The 22068-nt window shown below is 42.4% G+C and overlaps 2 protein-coding genes across 5 annotated transcripts in view; one reads left to right on the top strand and one right to left on the bottom strand.

Moving 5' to 3' along the window:
- Positions 1-10745, top strand: part of dgkh (diacylglycerol kinase, eta) — a 74556-nt gene extending 63811 nt beyond the window's left edge. For 3 of the 4 annotated variants that reach the window (XM_083776336.1, XM_083776335.1, XM_083776338.1), the window contains 6 exons: positions 360-465; positions 2105-2197; positions 2631-2750; positions 3656-3761; positions 4841-4971; positions 6853-10745. In XM_083776336.1, coding sequence (XP_083632462.1) covers positions 360-465; positions 2105-2197; positions 2631-2750; positions 3656-3761; positions 4841-4971; positions 6853-6939 — 643 coding nt within the window. In that variant the 3' untranslated portion in view covers positions 6940-10745. The remainder of the gene's footprint in view (positions 1-359; positions 466-2104; positions 2198-2630; positions 2751-3655; positions 3762-4840; positions 4972-6852) is intronic. The other variant, XM_083776337.1, reaches the window with a different exon arrangement.
- A 5345-nt stretch (positions 10746-16090) lies between these two features.
- Positions 16091-21468, bottom strand: LOC310866995 (transcription initiation factor TFIID subunit 5-like; the record flags this gene model as incomplete). The annotated part of the gene is made up of 2 exons (XM_083776789.1): positions 16091-17969; positions 21392-21468. The coding sequence occupies 2 exons, from the start codon at positions 21466-21468 to the stop codon at positions 16091-16093; spliced, it is 1956 nt and encodes a 651-aa protein (XP_083632915.1).
- Between the last annotated feature and the right edge of the window lie 600 nt (positions 21469-22068).

The raw sequence follows: 22068 nt of genomic DNA, 5'->3' as shown, positions 1-22068 counted from the left end.
TGACAAACTGACATATTGAGCACACACAGTATAAGCCTTCCCCCAGTAGGCCTCCTTTACATTCAGTAGATCCTGTGATCTTCCGTGGCCAGATGTAATTTCCTGGGGTTTATTAGGACTATAGTAAATAATAAAAATAAAAAATCACCATAAAATGTTGTACAAAAATACATATTTAGCCCCATGCTCTAATGCCCCCGCCCCCCTGTCAAAAAGAGCTAAAATCCCTAAAACGAAAGAAAGCAGCAAATGAAAAATAAATTACACTCAAGTACAAAGACTATTATGTCCGACATGTCACTACTGAGATCCACATCCCACCAGGCGCATAATAACGCTCTGTTCAATTTCCATTGCAGGATCTGTGAGGCGGCAAAGACCAACGGGCTTCTAGAGCAGGAGCTAGCACATGCCGTCAACGCAGCGTCTCACGCCATCAACAAGACACATCCCAAGTTCCCTGAGGTGAGGCAGGAAGACAGACATATCTTGCAAGTATGATTGAACCCTACAAACCCTCCCGCGCACTCAGATCAGCCAACGCAGGGAAGCTGGAAGTACCCTCACTAAAAACGCCGGGACAACGCTCCCCACGTCCCAAACTCTTCTCCCTTCTGGCTCCAAAACTGTGGAATGCACTTCCCATTGCAGTCAGAACTGCAGCATCACTCCCAATCTTCCGCCATAGTCTGAAAACCCACCTTTTCAGACTCCATCATGGCCCATAGCACTTACCCTACCCCCTTAGATATCATTTCTGTAGACTTAGATAGCATTTGATACAGACTTATAGCATGTTATGTAGACAGCATCGAATGGGTTGAGTTGTATAAATATCTTGGGATTTGGTTGGACAACAAGTTAAACTTCAAACACCACATTGACACCTTGGCAAAAAAGCTTAAGTTCACACTGAGCTTCTTCTACAGAATGAAGTCCTGCTTTTCTAATGCTTCTCGCAAAAAGCTGGTTACAGGCCTTTTCATGTCGCAGCTTGATTATGGAGATACTGTCTACCGCTTTGCTAGTTCCTCAACTCTGAGCAAACTTGACCCCCTGTTTCATGCTGCATTGAGGTTTATAACCAATTCCCCCTATAGGACTCATCACTGTACTCTGTACGCCCTTGTGGGTTGGTATTCCTTAACGTCTCGCAGGTTGCTACATTGGTATACTCTCATTTATAAAGCCATTCTTGGTAACCTCCCACGTTACATTGGTTCTAAATTTGAACTTGTCCAAAACTCTCTCAACCTCAGATCAAATGGTTGGTTACGCTATGTCGTGCCCCCAACAAAATCTGAGGCTGGGAAAAAAAGCATCGCTTATTTCGGACCCTGGTCTTGGAATGACCTACAGTCCAGACTCAAACTGGCTGCTGTGATTCCCCTAGTGAGCTTTAAATGGATTGCCATGGGCACACTTCCCATACACTGCTCCTGCTTTGACGTATAGCAACTGTCTGCTTGCTTTTTTTAGTCGACTAGCAATTTCCGTTGCTTAGATCTTTTAGTCCTTACTGGTCGCGTTCCTGTTCTCCCTTTTAGCTTCTTTGGTAGTGGGTACTGTATTTATGAGCATTGTATGTCTGTCCTGTTGTTTTTTTGTTTACTGGCAGAGTTGTGTCACTTATTTTGCCTATTGTTCTGGCCAGTTCACACTTGTAAAAGAGACTTCAGTCTCAATGTGGTTTTTACTGGTTAAATAAAGGTTAAAAAAAAAAAAAAAAAAAAAAAAAAATTGCATTGTATGTATAGTCATAGCACGTCATAGTACATATGTATAAAGCATAGTATAGTATATATGTATAGTTTATATGTATAGTTTCATTATATAGATATTCCACTGTTACGTTCTTAGCTTACGCATGTTTCATGATAAATGTGTTTTATGTGATGTATTCCCATGCTTTTTTGTTCTTGCTTAATGTAAGTCTCTCTGGATTAAGAGCTCTCTGCTATTGTAAATTGCAGACACAAGTCACTGCGAAACGTGCGTGTTTTCAGCCTCAAGTCACCCTCAGGGTGTTGTGGCCGCATGTGGACCATGTGGTCACTCTTTGTGTGATGTTTCTAAGTGAGGTGTTTTGGTCTTCTATGTGCAGAGTCTGACCAGGGACACAGCGATAGAGGTGGCCAGTACCGTCAAGGCTCTCCACAACGAGACAGAATCAATTCTAGTTGGCCGTGTCGCCCTGGTGAGTAACTCGAGTTTTATTTTTTCCATTTTCAAAAGTTTGTTCAAAAGAGAGAGAGAGAGAGAGAGAGAAGCGTCCTGTGGCGGTCTCGCGCATGTATCACGTGAGCTTGCATGTACGTGAGACGTCAAAATGAATTGGAATAAAAAACAAATGTAGCCTACAGTATGTATCGGGTCTGGATTGCATCTTGGTGAACTCTTGCAGTGTGTGATCCCTTGTCTGCGATCAATCGTAAAGTGTGAAGACCACAAAGACATAATGGCAGCCGATTTAAAAAAGAGACTCGTGTAGTGTGAAATTGTTAACGATCTGATGAGTCCCTGACGACTTTATAAGTATGACTTTGAGTATGAGTATGATTTCTTCAGAACACTATCTCATGTCGTGGGATGTGAGTGTTGTTGATTGTGCCCTGTGTTTTCCTCTGCAGCAGCTCGACCCCCCAGAGGAGGAGCAGCTGTCATGCGCTCTACAGAATGTGGAGGTGGAACTGGGGAAACTGGGAGAGATTCCCTGGCTTTACTACATACTGCAGCCCAACGATGAGGAGGTGAGACAGCCTACGCACGCATGCACACACACGTGTGCGCGCGCACAAACTGCTGGTGTTAATTCTAAACATCTAGCCAGGAACTAATTTAATCCGGAGACACCTGGCGAAATCTAAACTCCTGCCTGGTAAAATAAGAAGAAAAGGATTAGCCTGGCCCTGGTGCACCAAGATTGGGTCTGAGAACCGCATGATGCCTGGAACACGTGATTCCCAGTTAAATCCTGCCCCGCGCAGGACTGGAACTATTTCCTGGTCACTTCGGTTCCAGCGGCCAAGAAGCTTGGTGTTGTCCTGGACAGTCAGCTCTCATTCAAGGCACACATTGCAGCGGTCACTCCATCCTGTAGGTTTACAATCTACAACATTCGAAGGATCCTCCTCACCCCAGGAGTCTGTCAAGAGCAGCCCCGAACTCGCTCCTTACTGGCCTCCTGTGCACTTAAGCCCCTCCAAATGATCCAGGTCGTCAACCAGCCAAAATAGGATCCTAACCCCACAGACCCTTCCGGCTCCCGCAAACGCAAACCATTGCATTTAGAATTGCAGACTCACTCCTAATCTCCTGCCTTAATCGAAAGGCTCACCTCTTCAGACGCCACCTTAGCCCGTAGCACTTGCCCTAGCCTAGATGACCTTGCAAGCTTATGCAAAGGCTAAACTGTAACTTAGATAGCATGTTATGTAGACAGAGGTCATTTGTAGACCTGGCATCTTATAGTGTGTATAGTTTCAATGTACAGATTTCTACTTCTATGCATTTGATGTGTAAACATTGTGTTGTCCTTGCTCACTGTACATCGCTCTGGATTAAGCGTGTCTGCTAAATGCCTAAATTGTAAATTGTACATGCAAGTGGCTAAATGAAAGGCTATAGGTTAATTATGCTTGTGTGCCACTGCCAGGACCCCTCTCTGGAGTATGGCAAGAGGAACAGTCGGAGCAGCATGTTCCGTATAGTGCCCAAGTTCAAGAAGGAGAAGGCCACGAAGAAGACCAGCCCCCAGTCAGGTACGCGTGGACCTGCTTTCATTTCAGCTCAGAACGGACCACTCAGGCCTGGACGCCAGTCGGCCTGTCTGTCTGTCTGTCCAGTGTCCGCGGTCACTTGAGAGAGCACACCATCGTATTGTTTCCTTGGGTTGAATGTGTTGCATAGCACTGTGTTGCATATAGCACTGTATACAGCGTACGTGTACGTAATCTATTACAAATAAGTCTATTTGCATACACAGCAAATGATGTTATGATGTTATGTTGTGTTGCTGCGGTCGGGGAGGGGGTGTCGGTGAAAATCAACCGAGTTGATTGGCTCAGTCATCTGGGGGGAGGCGTTGATTGGCTCAGTCATCTGGGCGGAGGCGTTGGTTGGCTCAGTCATCTGGGGGGAGGCGTCGATTGGCTCGGTCATCTGGGGAAGGCGTTGATTGGCTAGGACGTACCCGTCTGCAGGTTGCACAGGCTTCCGCCTCCCTTTTACCTCCTACTCCCTCTCTGTGTTCTGGTTGGTGGAAAACCTGCATGCCCTCAAGCTTCTCTGGAACGCCTCTATCCAGCGCCTTGTAATGAACCCGACTCTGGCTCTATTAACCCCTCCTCCTTCCGCCAGCTGCCACCACTACTTGCCCTGTTCCCCATTTCCTCCGTTTCTCCTTCCTTCCCTCTTCCCCTGGTTTCATTCTCTCCAGTTGTACCACAAGTTCTCCTCCCGTGTGAGATGGTGTGGCTGTGTTGTGGCTTTTCGTGTGAATGTGAGCTCCTGAGGTGTACCTCAATGAGAGACGGGGAGAGAGAGAGAGAGAGAGAATTGGACAAGTGATTATGCCAAAACCTAATTTATAATTTGCAGCATGGCTGTCATTGACTGGCTTTCAGGTGAAAAACGTTGTCAAATCGTGTTTTTCATTTGAAAGCCGGTGATTTTCATAAAAGCAAATACTGTCGTGTGTTGAAGTATAAATTAAGATCAACGACATGTAGGAGAGAGTGTGTGCGTGCGTGTGTGTGTGTGTGCGTGCGTGCATACATGGCACTCTTGAGCCCCTCTTTGCTCTGCGTTTGTGTGTGTGCGTGTGTGTGTGTGTGTGTAGTGGAGAGGTGGGGCACAGAGGAGGTGGGCGTCTGGCTGGACCAGCTGAGCCTGGGAGAATACAGGGACAACTTCACCCGCCACGACATCAGGGGCTCCGAACTGCTGCACCTGGAAAGAAGGGACCTGAAGGTAACCGATTTACACACAACCCCTTTTCACAACTCACTGTTGTATATGAACCCTATATACCCCTCCAATGAACTCTGTCTCTCTCTCATTTCCCTCTGGATGTCTGTGATTCTGGTATACTCTTCTGCCTGTCCGCTATTCCCCCTGTTGCGTGCGCTGTGCTGCACTGCTCTGCTTGGCTTCCTCTTGTCTTGAGTGCTGCTTTTAGTGCCATATACTGTCTCGTTATTATGACTCGCTGAAGTTGTGCTGAACTCTCGGCCACTGCTGGCAGGAAGTGTGGGGCACAGGTTCTGGGAGGTTCTGGGTGACACTCAGGCCGGCCTGGGATGGGGTGGGATTCGATGATGGATCGGGATGGTTAGCCTGAAACTGGCTAGACTGGATGGGGTTGAGGCTAAGGTGCGAGGTTGGGCCAGCGTGTGTGTGTGTGTGTGTGTACGCGTGCATGCGTGCGTGCGTGCGTGCATGCATGTGTTTGACATTGGAACTGCGTTTGGCTAAGCTGAGGTGGTCTGAACTGCAGGCAGGAGGTGACCACTGGAATCAGTGTGGTGTGAAACTGGTATGCTACACACAAAGCAACGGACGCACTCTGAAAGGAGGCTTCACTTGATCCTGTATTTACAGTACGGTATCACAGATCAAACACTGCTTTAACTACTCATACCCTGCGACAGCATTGGGTTCCCAACCTTTTCATACTGAAGAACCACCTAAGAAGATATTTGTTACCGCCATATTAAATAACATGTATTATTTGTTTATTTCAAATACATTTTGTTCCATCCCACTTTTGTCTTTTTTCTCCCCCCTGTGGGCCACACCAGAGGGGGGCTCAAGTTCAACTAGTGGTACTAGTACCAGTGGTTGGGAACCTCTGCCTTAGTTGATCAGTGTTGCCCTCACACCAAACGTCTTCGCTGAAATATCCAATCTACAAGCTCACATCATGTCACGTTGCCAGGTTGTAGATCGGATATTTTCACCACATATTCGCCCCAGAAAAGGAGTGCTAGTGGTTCACGTGGTTTATGTCATTTAAGCATAATGCGAGGCATGCATCCTTCCTGACCTCTCGGCCCATAGCAAACTGTACTTGAAATGTATCATATTTTTCCGTTTTAAAAATGTAATGAAAATCAACCACGCGCGACACCAAATCGGTCTGTAGTGTATGGTGTAAAGTGGGGGTCTCGGTCTGGATCTGTTGACAACATCTGTCTACAGACTACTGTACTGAAAACCGCTACTGTAGTAGGTCCCACTACATTACGTTCTCCAAGGCCCACATTTTACCATGATGACACACACACACACACACACACACACACACACACTTTATATTCGTCAGAATCTCAAAGTGCTACAGCAAATGAATAAAAGCAGAAGAAACAACACACCATTAAAGACAGCAATAGAACGGGGACATTTAAAACATAAGGGCAAGGCTATAAAGATGCTTTGGTAAAAAAAGGTTTTTAGTTTTTAGTCTTCTCTTAAAAGTGTCGACTGTGGGGCTCACCATTACAGTAAATGGCTAAATCCACACGAGTAGGTTAGCTGCAGATGAATAAACAAAAATGTTGACAAAAATTGTACTCGAGTTACAGTACATATCTCTGTACTTTCATGTACAGTAGAGCTAGTGGACGTGTAAATACATTGAATTAAACTAAACCACAGATCATGTAAGATTGGGTATCAGCTGCAAACCATAAGTAAGTATCTAGTTATATAGGCTACCGGAATGACATTTTTTGTATGCTGTTGAGGCTAGAACGTGTGCGTGCATGATGCGTGGGACTGTGCATGTGTGCGCGGCGTGACATGGCTGCAGTGGATCAGGACAATGTCCTTAGTCTTTTTCTCTCTCCGCAGGATCTGGGGATATCGAAAGTGGGTCATATGAAGAGAATTCTCCAGGGAACTAAGGACCTGGCCAAGGCCACCATGGTTGACCTCTAACACCGAAGTACAAGCTACCGGAGAAAGGGGAAACAAGCTTTCCTCTTTTACCACACTGGAAGAGGCTGGGGGGCACCAAAGCACCGAAGGCAGCATGGGAAAAGCTCGGTATTCCAAGGATGATAAGCATTTCATCTGTCCGTGTGTTGAGAAAGCCTTGGAAGAGTTTTGACTGAGATGCGTCTGTGTGTCTGTATGCGTGATTCAGTGCCAAAATGATAGCTGACGAGTATGAAAGTTAATGGAAGTGCAAAAAGAAGTTATGAATGTTGACTAAAAAGAAGCCATTTATGACTTAATTTCCATTCACAGCACAGAATCAGGTATGCAAACTAAACCCAGCATCATCAACAGCTGGCTTGTCCACTTCAAGACGACAAAGTCAGAGTAGCAAAACCTGGGACTTCCATGATGAGTGTTCTCTGTGGGATGCTGTGTATGTACAATGAAGTTCAGTTCCATAACATGTGGACTGGCGACGCTTACTGGCTCCGTGCCTGGTCGCATTAGACAGCTATGGAGGCTTTTAGCACAGCTCGAGGAAGCTTCGACGGTCGTGTCGTCCAATGGGAACCGGTGGAGAGAGCTGTAATGTCACAGTCGAGAGTCAAGACAGTATTCTGCGGTGTTCCGAGGAGAGAGGTGAAATGCTGTCGCATGCTACGCTCGCTCAACTTTATATACTATGTTTAATTGCATGGTTAATGTCTTGATTTTTTCTGTGTGCAAAAATAACACTTGAACAAGTTTTATATGACTTAAGTATTACGATGCCATTTGTTACTACTGAAAGCATCCTTTTTTTTGGTCTGAATCATGCTTGATGTTTTTCTATAGCTTTTATTTATTTTATTTGCATGATGATTATGTGTCAAAGACTTGTGTCAAGTGCCATATTTTCAAAGTCACTCGGTGTGAAATGTGCTTTATCGGTAGACATTGTAAGAACTTAAAACAGCATTGAAGAGGTATAATTATTAGAAATCCTTATAGCTATAATAAGTTGACGCGTGTTTTCTGTTGATGTGAAAATCAGTACCAAAGTGAATGTCCACGACTCTTCCAAACCGAACCATCTGACAACGTAGCGCAGAAAGCACCTCTTCAGACAAAACATATTTTATTCCTTGATGTTATTATGTCTTACAAATGATATGGGGGGCGGGGTTTAGTAGTCAGGAAGCAATTGACATTTTTGGAAGGAGCCATCAGGGATTAAGTTTATTCCCACCATGGACTGGGGTTGGAATCCTCCACAATGTATTGGGCTTGGGTGGGGCCGCTCCAACAAACACAGTTGCCCATATTCGCAGTTGGGAAGCGAGATGGCGAGGCCAACCTCTAGTTTTTTCTATTGATTACTCACCCCATGGAGACTTTTTGGACTTTTATTTTTGTCGCATTTCTAAGCCAATCATTTGATGACCAGCAGTATAGTCTCCCTTGTGTCTCCATTGGGAGTATACGTGTAGTAGAGCTGTTCACGGGTGATGGACGCGAACCCAAAATGGACCTGTGAGATTTGATCCGTTTCCGACCCGTTCCAAGATTTCTTTCAAATGACGACACTGAGCTCGAGTGGACCCCCGTGACAATTTGGTCCGATTCCGAGCCATTCCGACTTTCTTTCTTTTCTTAGCGACCCGATAATTCCGAGATCTGATTATTTCAGAGATTTAAAAAAAAAAAACAGGTGAGGAATCCATGATTGTATGCAGGTGTTTTCAATAAGAATCTGGTAATAATCTGGTTCTAAACCAGCCTAAAACGACATGTTGCTCTTTCAGCTGTGCAGCGCGTCGCAGCCTGGCGCATACACAGTCACACAGTAGTGCGGGTCTTCTCGATAGACAGACCTGTGTTCTGTGGGAAAATGATGCCTTAGGAATGTGACAAAAACAAAAACATATCCATGATTTCAGATCTCCATGGCGTGAGTAATCAATAGAAGAAAAAAGTCATTTGGAGCGTGAACTATATCTGCACTATATAACCTTCCTCTTCAACCCCAGATTCTAAGTTGAACCCAGTTTCCAGATTATTATAATTTTTTTACCATTGAGACAATAGCTTGCTTGCTCAGGTTGAATTGGTTGAATTGAATCTTGACGATCAAGTCCAAATTTGTGTCAGATGAGAAACATGACCATTGACACAATCTAAATGTCTTAGTAAAAGGTCGGGGACAAAATACAACCACCCCAATTGTATAAGATATATCGTATTGACATATTCTACCATACAGATTGGACAAAGTGAGATTTTATTCATTGAAACAATGCTACATAGTACCGCTTTAACGACTAAATTGGGAGCAAATGAAAAGAATATATAATAATAAAATAAATACAATTCATCATAGGTTGTTGAAGCCAAGCCGATATATATTGTAGTTTTTTAAGTAATATTTGACAAGGCACTTTTTACTCCTTGCATTATGCAAGTGCAAATCCTCATATCATTCACAGAATTAAGAGATTCACCTCAACTTTTTAACTTAGCAATTTAACATCTGTTCAGTACTTCACACAATTACACTATTTTAATGGTTTTAGGAGGTAAGATTTTGATTTCTAAAAATACAATAGAAGAGCAGTTGATCTGCAAACCTGTGTAAGAATCGCTCAAGTGCAGCTTCTTCTGTTTTTATTGCAACAAGTTAAATGTTGATAGAACACTACTTTTCCTGTTCTGTAAGATCGGTGGCATTACAGGGTATATTTGTATATGTGATGCTAAGTGTGTACATACTATATATATATATATATATATATATATATATATATATATATAGTATGCACTGTATATACAGTATACCGGTGTATGCAAACTAAGTGTTGTAGTCTAATGCCTTTGTAAATTGCTGACATGGTGTGCATTGTACACAGCTTACACATAGGAATGTGTATATTGCACCACAACACCGATCGTGGATTATCGATTCCGTTCTGATCTCTTGTACATGATGATGATGCTGTTGTATTTTAATGATGGTGCAATATTTTCTCTCTTGTGTTATTTTGATACAGTATCTGACTGTCCTCTGCAGCTCTTTGACGTGGTAAACCCCCCCTAGTGGGACGAAACTGAAAGCGTGGGGGCGGGGCTTTTCTTTTGTACATTGTAGTCTTAGAGTATACTCTAAGATTGTAGTCCTCCTCATGGTTTGAGGATCCAGATGAACCCATATTATTATAGATGGACTGCTCAATTCTTATACTGACTGCAGACTTCTTCCATCAGTTTGTTATAGTTTTTAGGTCCTTGTTCCTCTGTGCTTCCGAGAACATTCTCCTTTAGTAGGTCTGTGTCAGTGGATGATTAGAATGGGCAGGTGTGACTGTTGTGCTATGAAGTACTTACTGCATATGTATCACTATGTATTACTGTGTGCACGAGGGAATGTGTGTGTGTGTGTGTGTGTGTATTCCCACATGCACGTGCGTGTGTGACAACAGTGGCAAATTGTACTATCATCAACTGTATGCATATCATTGGCTACTGATTTTAGCAATTCAATTCACCTCTATTTATTTATTTTTGTTTGTTTTTTTGATCCATGGTCCAATATTTCATTTGTCCATCCTCACAGCAATATGATCGTTAGTTATATTGCCCATATCAAGACCATTATTGTCTGTTAATGCTTCCCGCATAAGATGATGATTCAAACTTTTTATTTTTGTTTTGTTCTGTGGTTTTTGTTTATACAGTACTTATTTAAAGTTAGCACCACCCTGAGTTGTCCCCTGAATAGGGTATATATACAATTGAATACAAAATGTGATCCGGGCATAGGATTGCAACAACAGAGATGTGAATCAATGTTGTTGATATTCCACCAGAGGGTGCCCACATTATTACATCTTTGCATCCCAGGTTTTGTCCCAACATGATCTAATGGAATTGTTCTAAAATTGCTTACCGATATGTAAGACAATGGTTTACCAGGTTATTCATTGAACTTTAAGTTATACTCGAAGTTGGCCTACTATGTCTAATGTTTAGTAAGTTATTTCAGAGACGTAAATTACATAATTAACAGGGGTGATTGAAAATCATAGGTAGTAGCCACTATAAAACACAAATTTGTTTCTTTAGTTTTTGTCTATTAAGTTGTACCACTGCCTGACTAAAAAATTACGTTTTTTAGTTTTTTGTTTAGTTTCAAATACTGGACAGAACTGCAGTATAGGCCTATAGGCCTTCTACTCATTCAGTAGATCCATATTCATCATTTTACTTGCCGGTGACACAGTGGACCTATAGAGTACACATAGCCACTTTCCTTTACAACAGCCTGGGTTAAAGTAGACTAGTCCAGATGTAGGGGTTGTCTTTGAGGGCTTTCTGTTACTTTGTGTTTTAATGAGAGCAGTTGTTGATATGCTGCTATAAAGCTTGCCTCGATCTATGTGGTTTTCATTACATTTGCAACCCCCCACCCCCCAGCCTGGAAACCAAACGAATCTGCAACAGGAAAAAATAAATCCCTGTGGAGTTTGGTCATGGCACTCCTCAGTTTGAATTACATTTCTCTCACCCCAGAGTTGTGGGTGACCAATCATAGCCCACTATTCAAAGTGAGACATTTTTGCTGTGACGTTGGAATCTGTTTGTAACCGCCCCTCGGAGATAAATCTTCCAGACTAATATATCTACACAGTGATATTAGTCTGGTCATGCCAGGCTAACCCCCCCCCCCCATTAAACATCCACCCTTTCAGTCACCAAATGAAAAGCGATTCCTTTTTGACACAGTTGACACAGTTTTCCAAGCTCTGTATATTATGGTCATGGTATCTGTATGTCCAACGTGTCTGATTGGTTCGGTAATGCCTGATTTTATACTTAGTTGTGCGCTGGTGTTACACACGGAAAATAGCAGATCTACAAGCTCACGTTGCATTGTGACACGTGTGACACATTGTGACAGCCAAAGATAGGTTGTTGCCGTTGCCCGACGCTGACGCGCAGCTAAGTAAGAAAGGTGTGTTGGTCTAACTCTAGGCGCCAGGATAAAGACTTTTCCACAGAAAGTGGAAGTTGCCAACTACCTACTTTTCTGAGCTCCCCCCCCCCCCCCCCCCCCAGTGGTTTGTAAATAATGCTGCATACTGCCTGGTTTTCAAAAACCAACCAAACCCACCCACACAAGGATCTCATAGGACAGGTTAACCTGTAGACTTTGACATGGTTTCTAACAGGATGGGTGAGAAGCAACTTTAATTTGTTTACATTATGTTTACAATGGCACAGTTTTAATTTCTAAAAATATCATAGGTATAAACAACATTTGCATATTTATTGCCTAGGGTTAAATGATAATGTGTATTGTGTTTTCACATTTTGAATATAATGTTACAGTTGTCACCCATGTATTCATATCTGGATGATTTTTGGTAAAGTAGTTGATCATTTCTATGACTACTAAGTGACTGTTTTCTGTGCCTTTTTATGGTTATAATGCATGGTTAACTATTTATTACAATTTGGAGTCACTGAGATGTGTATTTTTGTATTCTGAATAAATAAATCGTTCAGCTTTTGTTCATATGCGAGTAGCCTTAAAAAGGCTACCTATTCATATCTTCCTTCTTCAATAAAAATCGAATGCATACACAATGTGTTTGTTTTTACTTTGTTCTGTGCTTTTCTTTTTTAATTGTAGGCCTACATGTGGGCACAGATCCTTAAAGTTGTAAAAGGATTTAGAGTTCATAACTTCCTTTCTCCATGACATTTGTTGTTACAAGAAGTTGCTACAAATCTTGTCTACCTTTGGGGGCAGACAAATTGACCTCTGTCAGTGGTGGAGGTCAAGACAAAGACAGTTGTACCAGTGTGTGTGTGTGTGTGGGGTGTGGGGGGGTATAGTAGAATCACTAATTAATACATAGACCAAGGTAAAAAACAAACTTGCACTACAGAATAGTGTACTCCTCAGAGCGCAGGTCTCTGCCTGGCCGCGAAAGGTTTGATAGACAGTTGCCAATACATGACGCCTGCAGTTTCCACAGATAATGTGTACCAATTTGTGTGAGGTCAAGATGTATCTGTCAGATACAACTTGATCACATTGACTACGACGTCTACAGTGCATACCAATCTGTGTGAGCTTTGGAAACAATTTCTTGTAGTACCATTGCACACATCATTTTTGTAGCGATGAGTTATGTGTTCATTTCATTTGAGAGCTTTTATTAGTTTTGTGTAGGCTTTGTTTCCTCCGTAGCCTTTCCAATCAATGTGATATTTAAGTAAACAGGCTCCTGGTAGGCTGGTATCGTGGGGGTACACGGGTACACTGGAAGGGACTGTCACGATCAGAGTCAGAGGTGTGTAGGACCCAAGCGCAGGACAAAGGCAGAGGATGAGGCAGACACAAGGCAGGTCGAGTGCACGGTGGTTTATTAACCAAAAACCAGAGGAGCAGGAACAAACACAGGAACAGGAAAATAAACTAGGAACACTAGGAGCAAGGCCATAACACTAGGACTAGGAGAATACAAGGAATCACGAGGAGCTAGAATACACTGACAATAATTTACGAACCAACAAAGAACTGAAAAACACAAGGGCATACTTATAGACATGGGATAACTAGACACAGGTGAACAAAACTCAAATCAAGAAAGGGATTGGCTGGGAGACTAAGAGGACACAGGTGGAAAACAAAGACTGATCACAACACAGGTTAGACAAGGCAGGTACAGAACTACAGGGGCAGACAGGAAGGCACAAAACACTACTACAAAATAAAAGGTACACAAGAAAACATAACATGTCACGGACCGTGACAGGGACAATAAAGATTATTATTATTATGATGTTGGGACCGGGGGAAGCTATGAACCAGAGCTAGAGACCACCGGGGCCAAACACTCTCACCTCCTCCACATGGAGTTCAAAGAGCGAGTGAGCAATAGGAAGAACTTACTTATTCCTTTACCCCGAGATGAGGTTGGAGGTTTGTCCTACAGTACTTTATCTCAATGGGATTGTATGTATTAAAGAAGGATTAATATATTGATGGTGGCCCAGGCCGTAGCGTAACGGTCTGGGCACCGGACTGGTAATCCAGTCGCAGTGTGCCGCGGGTTCGACTCCCGGACCCGACACGGCCTTTACTGCATGTCATCCCCCCATCTCTCTCCCGTTTCCTGTCAGCCTACTGTCTGTCCCTTCAAAAATCAATAAAAGGCGTAAGCCGCAAAAAAAATATCTTAAAAAAAAAGAAATATATTGATGGTGTCTTACTTGTTCTTCACCAGGAGGGAAGATAATTGAATAGGGTGTATACACACCTGTCTACGTTTTATTAATATCGATATCTATCTCTGTTAGTATAGGGGTGTAAAATAACCCGATCAGGCGAACCAAACCGAATGAATAGGGGTATAAGGATACATTTTAACAGCGATACGATACATGGTTGACGATACGAAACATGGATGATATTGGTTCATTATAGCGATACGATACAATGATTTGAAGTCGATACAGTAACTATTTAGGAAATACATTAAATATGTGTGAAACTTGTGGATATTGCAGGTTATATGTATAATTATGGATATAAATGAGTAAACACAGTGTTTCTCTGGCAAATATATGGACATTGTATTTGAACGCATATGGACAAACCCACACCATTGACATGAACAGAGAAAATACACACATGTATCGATAGACCAAGTGTATAGCTATATGGAATGGAAAAGTAATTAAACCTATCTTTTTATTTTTTCTTCTTAAAATTGCTAAATATAATGCACAAATACTTAGTATTGATAAAATTATTTACATTACAAAGCGATTCGATACCGATTATCTCCATTTTAAAACGATAGCTACGATACAAAGTCAAACAACACGATATTTTCTGTTTACATATCGATATACAGTTACTATCGTTACACCCCTACAAATGAACCAACTTTTTACATATTGGTGGACCAAACCCATTTACAACAAAACCACTTCAAAGTCAAAGTCATACGATTTATAGTGAAATTTGTTCTCCGCATTTGACCCATCTCTTGGAGCGGTGAGCTGCAGCCGCGCCGTGCTCGGGAATCATTTGATTAGTAGATTTGACCCCCGCTCCAACCCATTGATGCTGATGAGTGTCAAGCAGGGAGGCATTGGCTCCCATTTTTCAGGGCGGACACTCTAACGGCACACCTCCGTCAATAGTGTGGTTGCCACACTATAGTAATTGCCCTACTTTAATTTGAGAAACCTGAAAGTTTTGGTTTTTATTAAATTTTGGTTTTATTGACATCATGTGGGTCATCTTACATCGTAACCAAACACACTTGCAATTCCCCAGAATTGCAAATTTTCTAGTTGTAACTGTTTTTGACAGTACACAGGTTTAATGTTTGTCTTTAGTTCAATGTTTGTTTTGTAAACGCCATTAACAATGAAGGGAAAATGTAAGTCATAATGTGCCTCATTACGTCATATTGTCTCTTTAATGTTAATGGCGTTTAATGTTTGTGTTGGCACCATTTGTTTTATACATCACCATTACATCACCTAATAAACATGAGTTAGACTTTAATATATTAGCGCCCCTCACTTCACACAGGTGTGATTTTTTACTACTGCTGTAGTCTTTTCTCACCCCCAGGAGTCCTGGAGGGGGGTTCTATAGTGGGCCCTGCATAAAAATCTGTTTAACCACTACTGTAACCCCATACATAGGTTATTTCTTATTTGAAAACAAAAAAAATCATTACACATTCCATTCAAAGTGGGTTTAAAAAATCACACCTGTGTAAAGTGAGGGGCGCTCTCATCATCATACGTCACCATACATCATTTCATTCTGGCAAATGACAGTTTGCGTCCTCACTTTTGTCTTCAATGTTTGTGTTTACACACTTTTGCAAGCTTCAACCCTCAAAGCTCGACATAGGAGGGGCCGGCGCCCCTCAAAAAGCATCGTAGCTATTATTAAGCTATTATCGTTATGTTGAGGTAAGAACATATCTGGTGATAAACCCGATCTGTGGCTCTGGACAACCATGCAGATCTCCGTTTTATGCCCATAGGCTACATGGAGATCGCTGATGTCATCATACCCATATATGGATATGCCTCCTATCTATCTATTTAATGATGTTGTTTGATTCAAAACAAATTAGCCTCCACATGGGTTGAATGCCCCTGCAGCAAGCAGTAGGTTCCTCCGGGTGAAGTGCAGGTGTACTACCGCTGTGGACTTGGTCATGTAAGTGCCTAACAGAAGCTCCTGAGAGTTATCCGTTAGGTGGATGTGCCCCGTAGTGAAGTCCTCTGTCTCTACATCATCAAATGCCTTCATTGCATCCCACAAGCGAACCGTATTGTCCATGGAACCAGAAGCAAGGATCTCCCCGTCTCTGCTAAAAGCGAGGGAGTAAATTGTGTCTGTATGGCTTTTCAGCTCACTAATCATCATACCATGAGGAATGTCCCACAGAAGAACTCTGCCATCAGTGGCTCCTGATGCCAGGAATTTCCCATTGGGAGAGAAAGCCAGGGCATGGATTGGGCCCTTGTGACCAGTGAAGGTGCGCACACAATTCCCCGTCGAGACATCCCAGAGGCGAATGGTACGGTCCGCAGAGCCTGTGACAACATAGTGGGAGTTTGGGTGGAAGCAGGTGCAAGTTATGTCAGCAAGGTGACCGGCGAACATCCGCAGATGCTGATAGTGATCGGTTGCCCACAAACGGGCGACTCTGTCATGTCCACCCGAAATGAAGTAGTATCCGTGGGGGGAAAAGCAGGTGTCCCACACTGGGTAATTGTGACCTTTGTAGCACACCAGACAGGTAAAGGTCTGCAGACTCCAAAGCCTAACAGCACCGTCCTCAGAGCTCGATAACAAGTAGTTTCTGTCTGGGCTGAAACTGATGCCGTACACTGGACCACTGTGCCCATAAAGGGTTTTAGTTTCACTGGCTGAGTCTTCATCCATGATTATCTCCAGAACATTGTCAGACTCTTTGTCAACTGAACAAAGGTCTGCTGCGGATTTAACCCTTCTGAGTTTTTGGGGTGTGACACTCCAAACTCGTACAGTGGAGTCTGCAAAGCCACCGGCAATCAGGCTAGAGTCATCTGCGATGTCTACTGCTGTCAATCCTTGGTATGCATTGAGGAAAGAGTAGAAACATATAGAAGGAAGTGTGTCTGGTCCAAGTCGAATCCTCTTAGTGGCCTCCCTCATGGACATGATCTTGTCTAGCTTGTCCGAGTCCTTCAGCTCTGGAAAGGGTATCTTTTTGGGCAGCTGGGGTGCATTAGGGTCTTGTTTCTTGCTCTTGGAACCCGTGCCGTCCTTCTTAGCTCTCTTTTTCCTAGGCTTACCTTCCTCATTATCCACCTCCTCATCCTCCTCATCAATGGGCAACTCAATGTCTGGTTCTTTCAGCAGTCCATAGAATACCTTAGCCTTATTGGCCTCTCGCTTAGCTTCGCCAGCCAGGCTCCCTGACATGGCGTCGATCTGGGCTTTGCTGCGTGGCATGCCATCAAAGGTTTCGATGTCAAGGTGCTGCTGTATGATTTTCCAGATCCGGTTTTCCTGATGCTCCTGCGTCAGGTGCCTCCTCAGCAGTTGGTACGAGTCACGGGAGATGCGTAGCACAAACTGGCTTGTGCGGAAGTCCAGCATAGTGTTGTTGCCCAGCATGTGCTCTTTCTTAGAAAACCCGGACAAAACACGGAGGACATCCTCATAGTAGCACTCCTGGTTCACACTGAATTTTTCAAAAAAGGCCTTAGCCTCATTCTCATGATTGTTGTAGACCAGTTCAAGATACATGTGGACAAAGAGTGGATAGTAGACCTGAGAGAGTTCTGCTCTGTGGCAGTCCAGGATGCTTTCTTCTATGAACCTCTTTAGGCTGCTATAATATACCTCGTAGAGACGTGAATCCCCCTGCTGGCCGTATGCACATGACAGCACATGACTGAGGTCTGGTTGATCCTCTCCAGTCCTAGTGGATCCTTTTGATGTCCTTTGAGCTGCACTGGCCGAGACAGTAGAGGATGAGACTGATACCTGTCTGGGTAGTGAGTTTTCATCCACATCTTCTGGATCAGCGGCTCCTGTAATACCACCCGAACTTAAAGACTTAAGACCCTTTGAAACTTCTACTTCTGATAAACCTGTTTCTGTGCGTAATGTTTCTGCAGTCTTTATCAATTTTCTCTCTTTCAGAAACTGCAAGAATGTAAGCAGCTTCTGTTGGTCGTCTGCTGCAGATGTATTACTTCCAAGCGGTAAGGTGGTCCCAGGAGAAAGCGGACTTACATCGTTTGCGTTAGTTCCTGAACTATTGTTTGATGTTTCAGAATTTAATTCATTTTCTCTTTCTGCGTTGACCTGACCATCCTGTAGAGTCAACATTTTCAAAAGGAACTGTGTATGTGTGCAAAGTCTCTTTAGTTATACATGAAGTCCACAAGCTATTGCAAAGTATTTATAGGCTAACCTGGAACTCACCTCCATATTTTGGTAAGACCGACATAAAACTCTATATTTGGAAATGGCTGACATCATAGAGACAGGTGATGTGATCAGTCAGTGAGCCCGCTGAGAGGCACTCTTATCATCGTACATCATGAAATAACAACAATATACTAATCTTTGTACAAAATGTTTGAGGTGTATTCTTTTTTTTACCACATGCTTTGTAGGACCCTTATGGTGTCTAGTGAAGATGTCTTCTTGTTGCCCAGGTCAAATAATGTCACAATTGGGGGTTCATTTAAACCCTTTTCTTGCACCTATCCCCAAAACGAACCATGATGTAGATAAAATACCATATGTTCACTTCAGAATCAGAACCAACATACAGAGACAAATATGAAATGACCAAATGTTTCTATATAGGCTAATTTGGACCCAAGGAATTCATTAAAGTGGTTATTATTAAGATTCAAGCACATATTGACTCTGTTTCAGGACAGAAACCCTACAAATGACCAATTATAGGAAGAAGGGTTACCAATTATAGGAAGATGAGTTAGAAAATGGATTAAGTGGTCCTGTCATCCTGGTTCTCTAACAAAACAATCCAACCAAAATTATTAAAAACCTTATTACAGCCCTGGGTCTGTACTGTACCGTCTTCACGACTTGCAGGTTGGGATATTGTGGTGCCAATCAGTGCATTGGGAGCACCTGGCCAGTATTCCCAGTGTGCTCACGTCCACTCTCCTACACTACTGATTTCACTGATTAACACACCCCACATGATTAATTAAGTTATTGTTTATATTGTAAATAAATATTACTTTGTGCACTTTTAAAACCACTGTTAGAACCACTGTTCTATTCAATCCTGTCTATCTATTCCTGGGTTTCCGAGGCTAATCAATGTCCCACTGTATCTCTCCTGAAAAGCTCCCTGGGTTATTGATTGATTTAATACTTCAATAACAGTTCTTAAAAAAGCAAATAAGTACAGTTTAATACAAATACAATGCTAAAAGGAACACACGAAAGCACTATGGCTTGTTTCCATTTGGGTCCAGTCTCTTCAATTCATCAAAACATTTAAATGCAGACATAGGCTATAGCCGCGCTATCCTATGCAAAACCTCGTGTAAATGAGTAGTAATCAAAAAGAAAATATGTACATTAAACAGTTTGGAGCATAGGTTTGGATTTTTGCAGGGGCCAGTTCAGAATTTCAGCCACCTATAAGTGCTCCTTTAAAGTTAAGAGCGGTTTAAGGATCCACACTTTTTTATGGCTGTTCGCATTCCACAATTTGATGGCATATAATTTGGCATATAGAACAATTTAATAGCAACAACAATCAATAAAACCAGGATGTCATTCGTAGCTATAATTCTGGCCGCATAACAATAATATACCGGTAGACATATGTTTAATTAACTTACAGCTTTCTTTGTTTCTCGTGTAATAGTGTCATAAGTGTAGTTGTGTAATAAGTGTAATAGTTTAATAAGTGTAATAGTGTAATAAGTGTAGTAGTGTACTAGTTTAATAGTCTAATAGTGTAATACGTGTAGTAGTAATAATAGTGTAATAACTTAAAATTAATAATGTTAATGTTTATGAATATTACTTACACTAAAGTTGCATATTGCAACTTTTGTGTTATGTGGAGTCGTGATCAACTCTCTGCCAGGGATTCTCAACCTGGGGATCGCGACCCCTCGAGTGGTCGCCATTAACACATGTCAGGATCAACAAGTAAACTGATTTTGTTGACAAAAAGTACTTTGAAGTAAACTTTAAAGTGAGAATGATTGGATTACATTTCAGCTGCACAATGCCGACAACTTTGAAGGAGCAGACATATACAAATAAATCACACTTGTGTGAGTGAGGGGGCTCTTATAATCACATTCCGTGCTCAGTCAATCAAATCATCACAAATGTCATTCTGGCCAATCACTTTAGTTGTCTTCACTTTTTATCCTCAATATGTACTTTGCTCAGCCAATCAAACCATCGCTATGGGGTGATCAGCCAATCAAATCATAGTGTTTGTGTTCGCAAGGCTGGGCATAGGAGGGGATAGCCCAGAAAGAAAAAAATGTATAATGTATATCAAAGAAAGGCAGCATGTCTGATTCAACCTCAGGGATTGCCAAGCAGGGGAGCAGCTAGGCTCTTCACAGTAGATGACTGCAGCTCAGAAAGTTGAGTGACATCCAGCTTGCTCCCCGAGTACTTCATCTTGACGCTTACACCATTATATTATACTAACACTAACCCTAGTGTAGAGGGACTCATGTATTTAAACATCCCTATTTAACTCCTCCATTACATGCTACTACATTATACTAAACCTATTGGAGAATATACATTTTAGTATTCAATATTCATCCATGTAAACATCCCCATCTTACTGCATTACACTCCAATTTACAATTTAGGCTTTTAGCAGATGCCCTTTGTCCAGAGCAACAAGCTAAAGTAAGCAATTACAGTAAAAACATACACCACATGCAGAGAGCTAGTGTCTCAATAGGATCATGGGTCTGAACAATATAATAATATAAAAATAAAATAAAAGATCTGTAAATAGAAACTATAGAATGCCTGGTAAACAAATGAACCTAGCATCTGTCTAAATAACATGTACCTACGGTACATTTATACTAACGTCCCCAACCATATAGTGCCTTTGTGTGCCAACTCACCTGGACATTTGTATTCCCCTCGCTGACAACGACATTCTTGGCGATGTGCTTATTGGTTTCAGGTGAGCCTCATCATATGTCGTGTAATCCTGGTCTGTAGGAGTCTGCAACACATGAAAAACAATCATTAGGATCATCATGTGCGGTGCAATCTGTCTCTGTTAACATAGTAGTCTGTAAGCCATTGAAAACTTACTCAAATCAAAAGACAAAATGTCAAGCTATCTATCTGTAATAATAAGCCAACATATGATTCTATTCAACTCACCCATGGCAGGCCACCCAGCAGCAGCTGAGAGAGGCAGAGGGAGCAGCAGCGACCTCAGAGGGCCTGTAGTGAACCATGGCGTAATCAAGGAGCGTCAACTCCATGAGATACTTGGCTAGCATGCGTCTCTCCACAGAAGCCTAGTAAAACAATTACAAAACACTATTAAAAAGACTGCTTTCATAATACAACTCAAAAATACTCTGCTACATCATGTTGTAGTTTTTTATTTAGACCATGTCAGTCCAAATCAGATAATTGTCCTAAACCAATCAGAGTGGCTTTATAAAGTTTCAACGGTGTACATCCTCATGGAAATCATTTTTTTTGTGATCAGATTTGAACCACATTCCTTGGTGGCTTGAAATGTCTTAACCCATTCTGGGGTTGAAAATCGTGAAAATGTGGCGCTAATCTTTGAAAATATATTCTTTCAGAGCGAACGTTTTCAACTCAAACCAGCTAATCTCCGGCCACCGCTACCGTTAACCCGGTCGATGCCAAATTTTGTACACACACTCCCTGGGTGCCAACGATGAACCTCTGCCCCAAATGTTCCAGAACGGCCTGTTATAGCGCCACCAGGAGGCCGACTTTTGAAAAACACATTTTTTGATATTACTCCTCCAGATTCTGTCCACTGCACACTGTATGTTGTTTGGTGTGAGGAAACCCAA

Source organism: Protomyctophum parallelum (assembly GCF_964188405.1).
Source record: "Protomyctophum parallelum genome assembly, chromosome: 11".
Lineage (NCBI taxonomy): Eukaryota > Metazoa > Chordata > Actinopteri > Myctophiformes > Myctophidae > Protomyctophum > Protomyctophum parallelum.
This window is presented reverse-complemented; position numbering and strand designations above follow the sequence as displayed.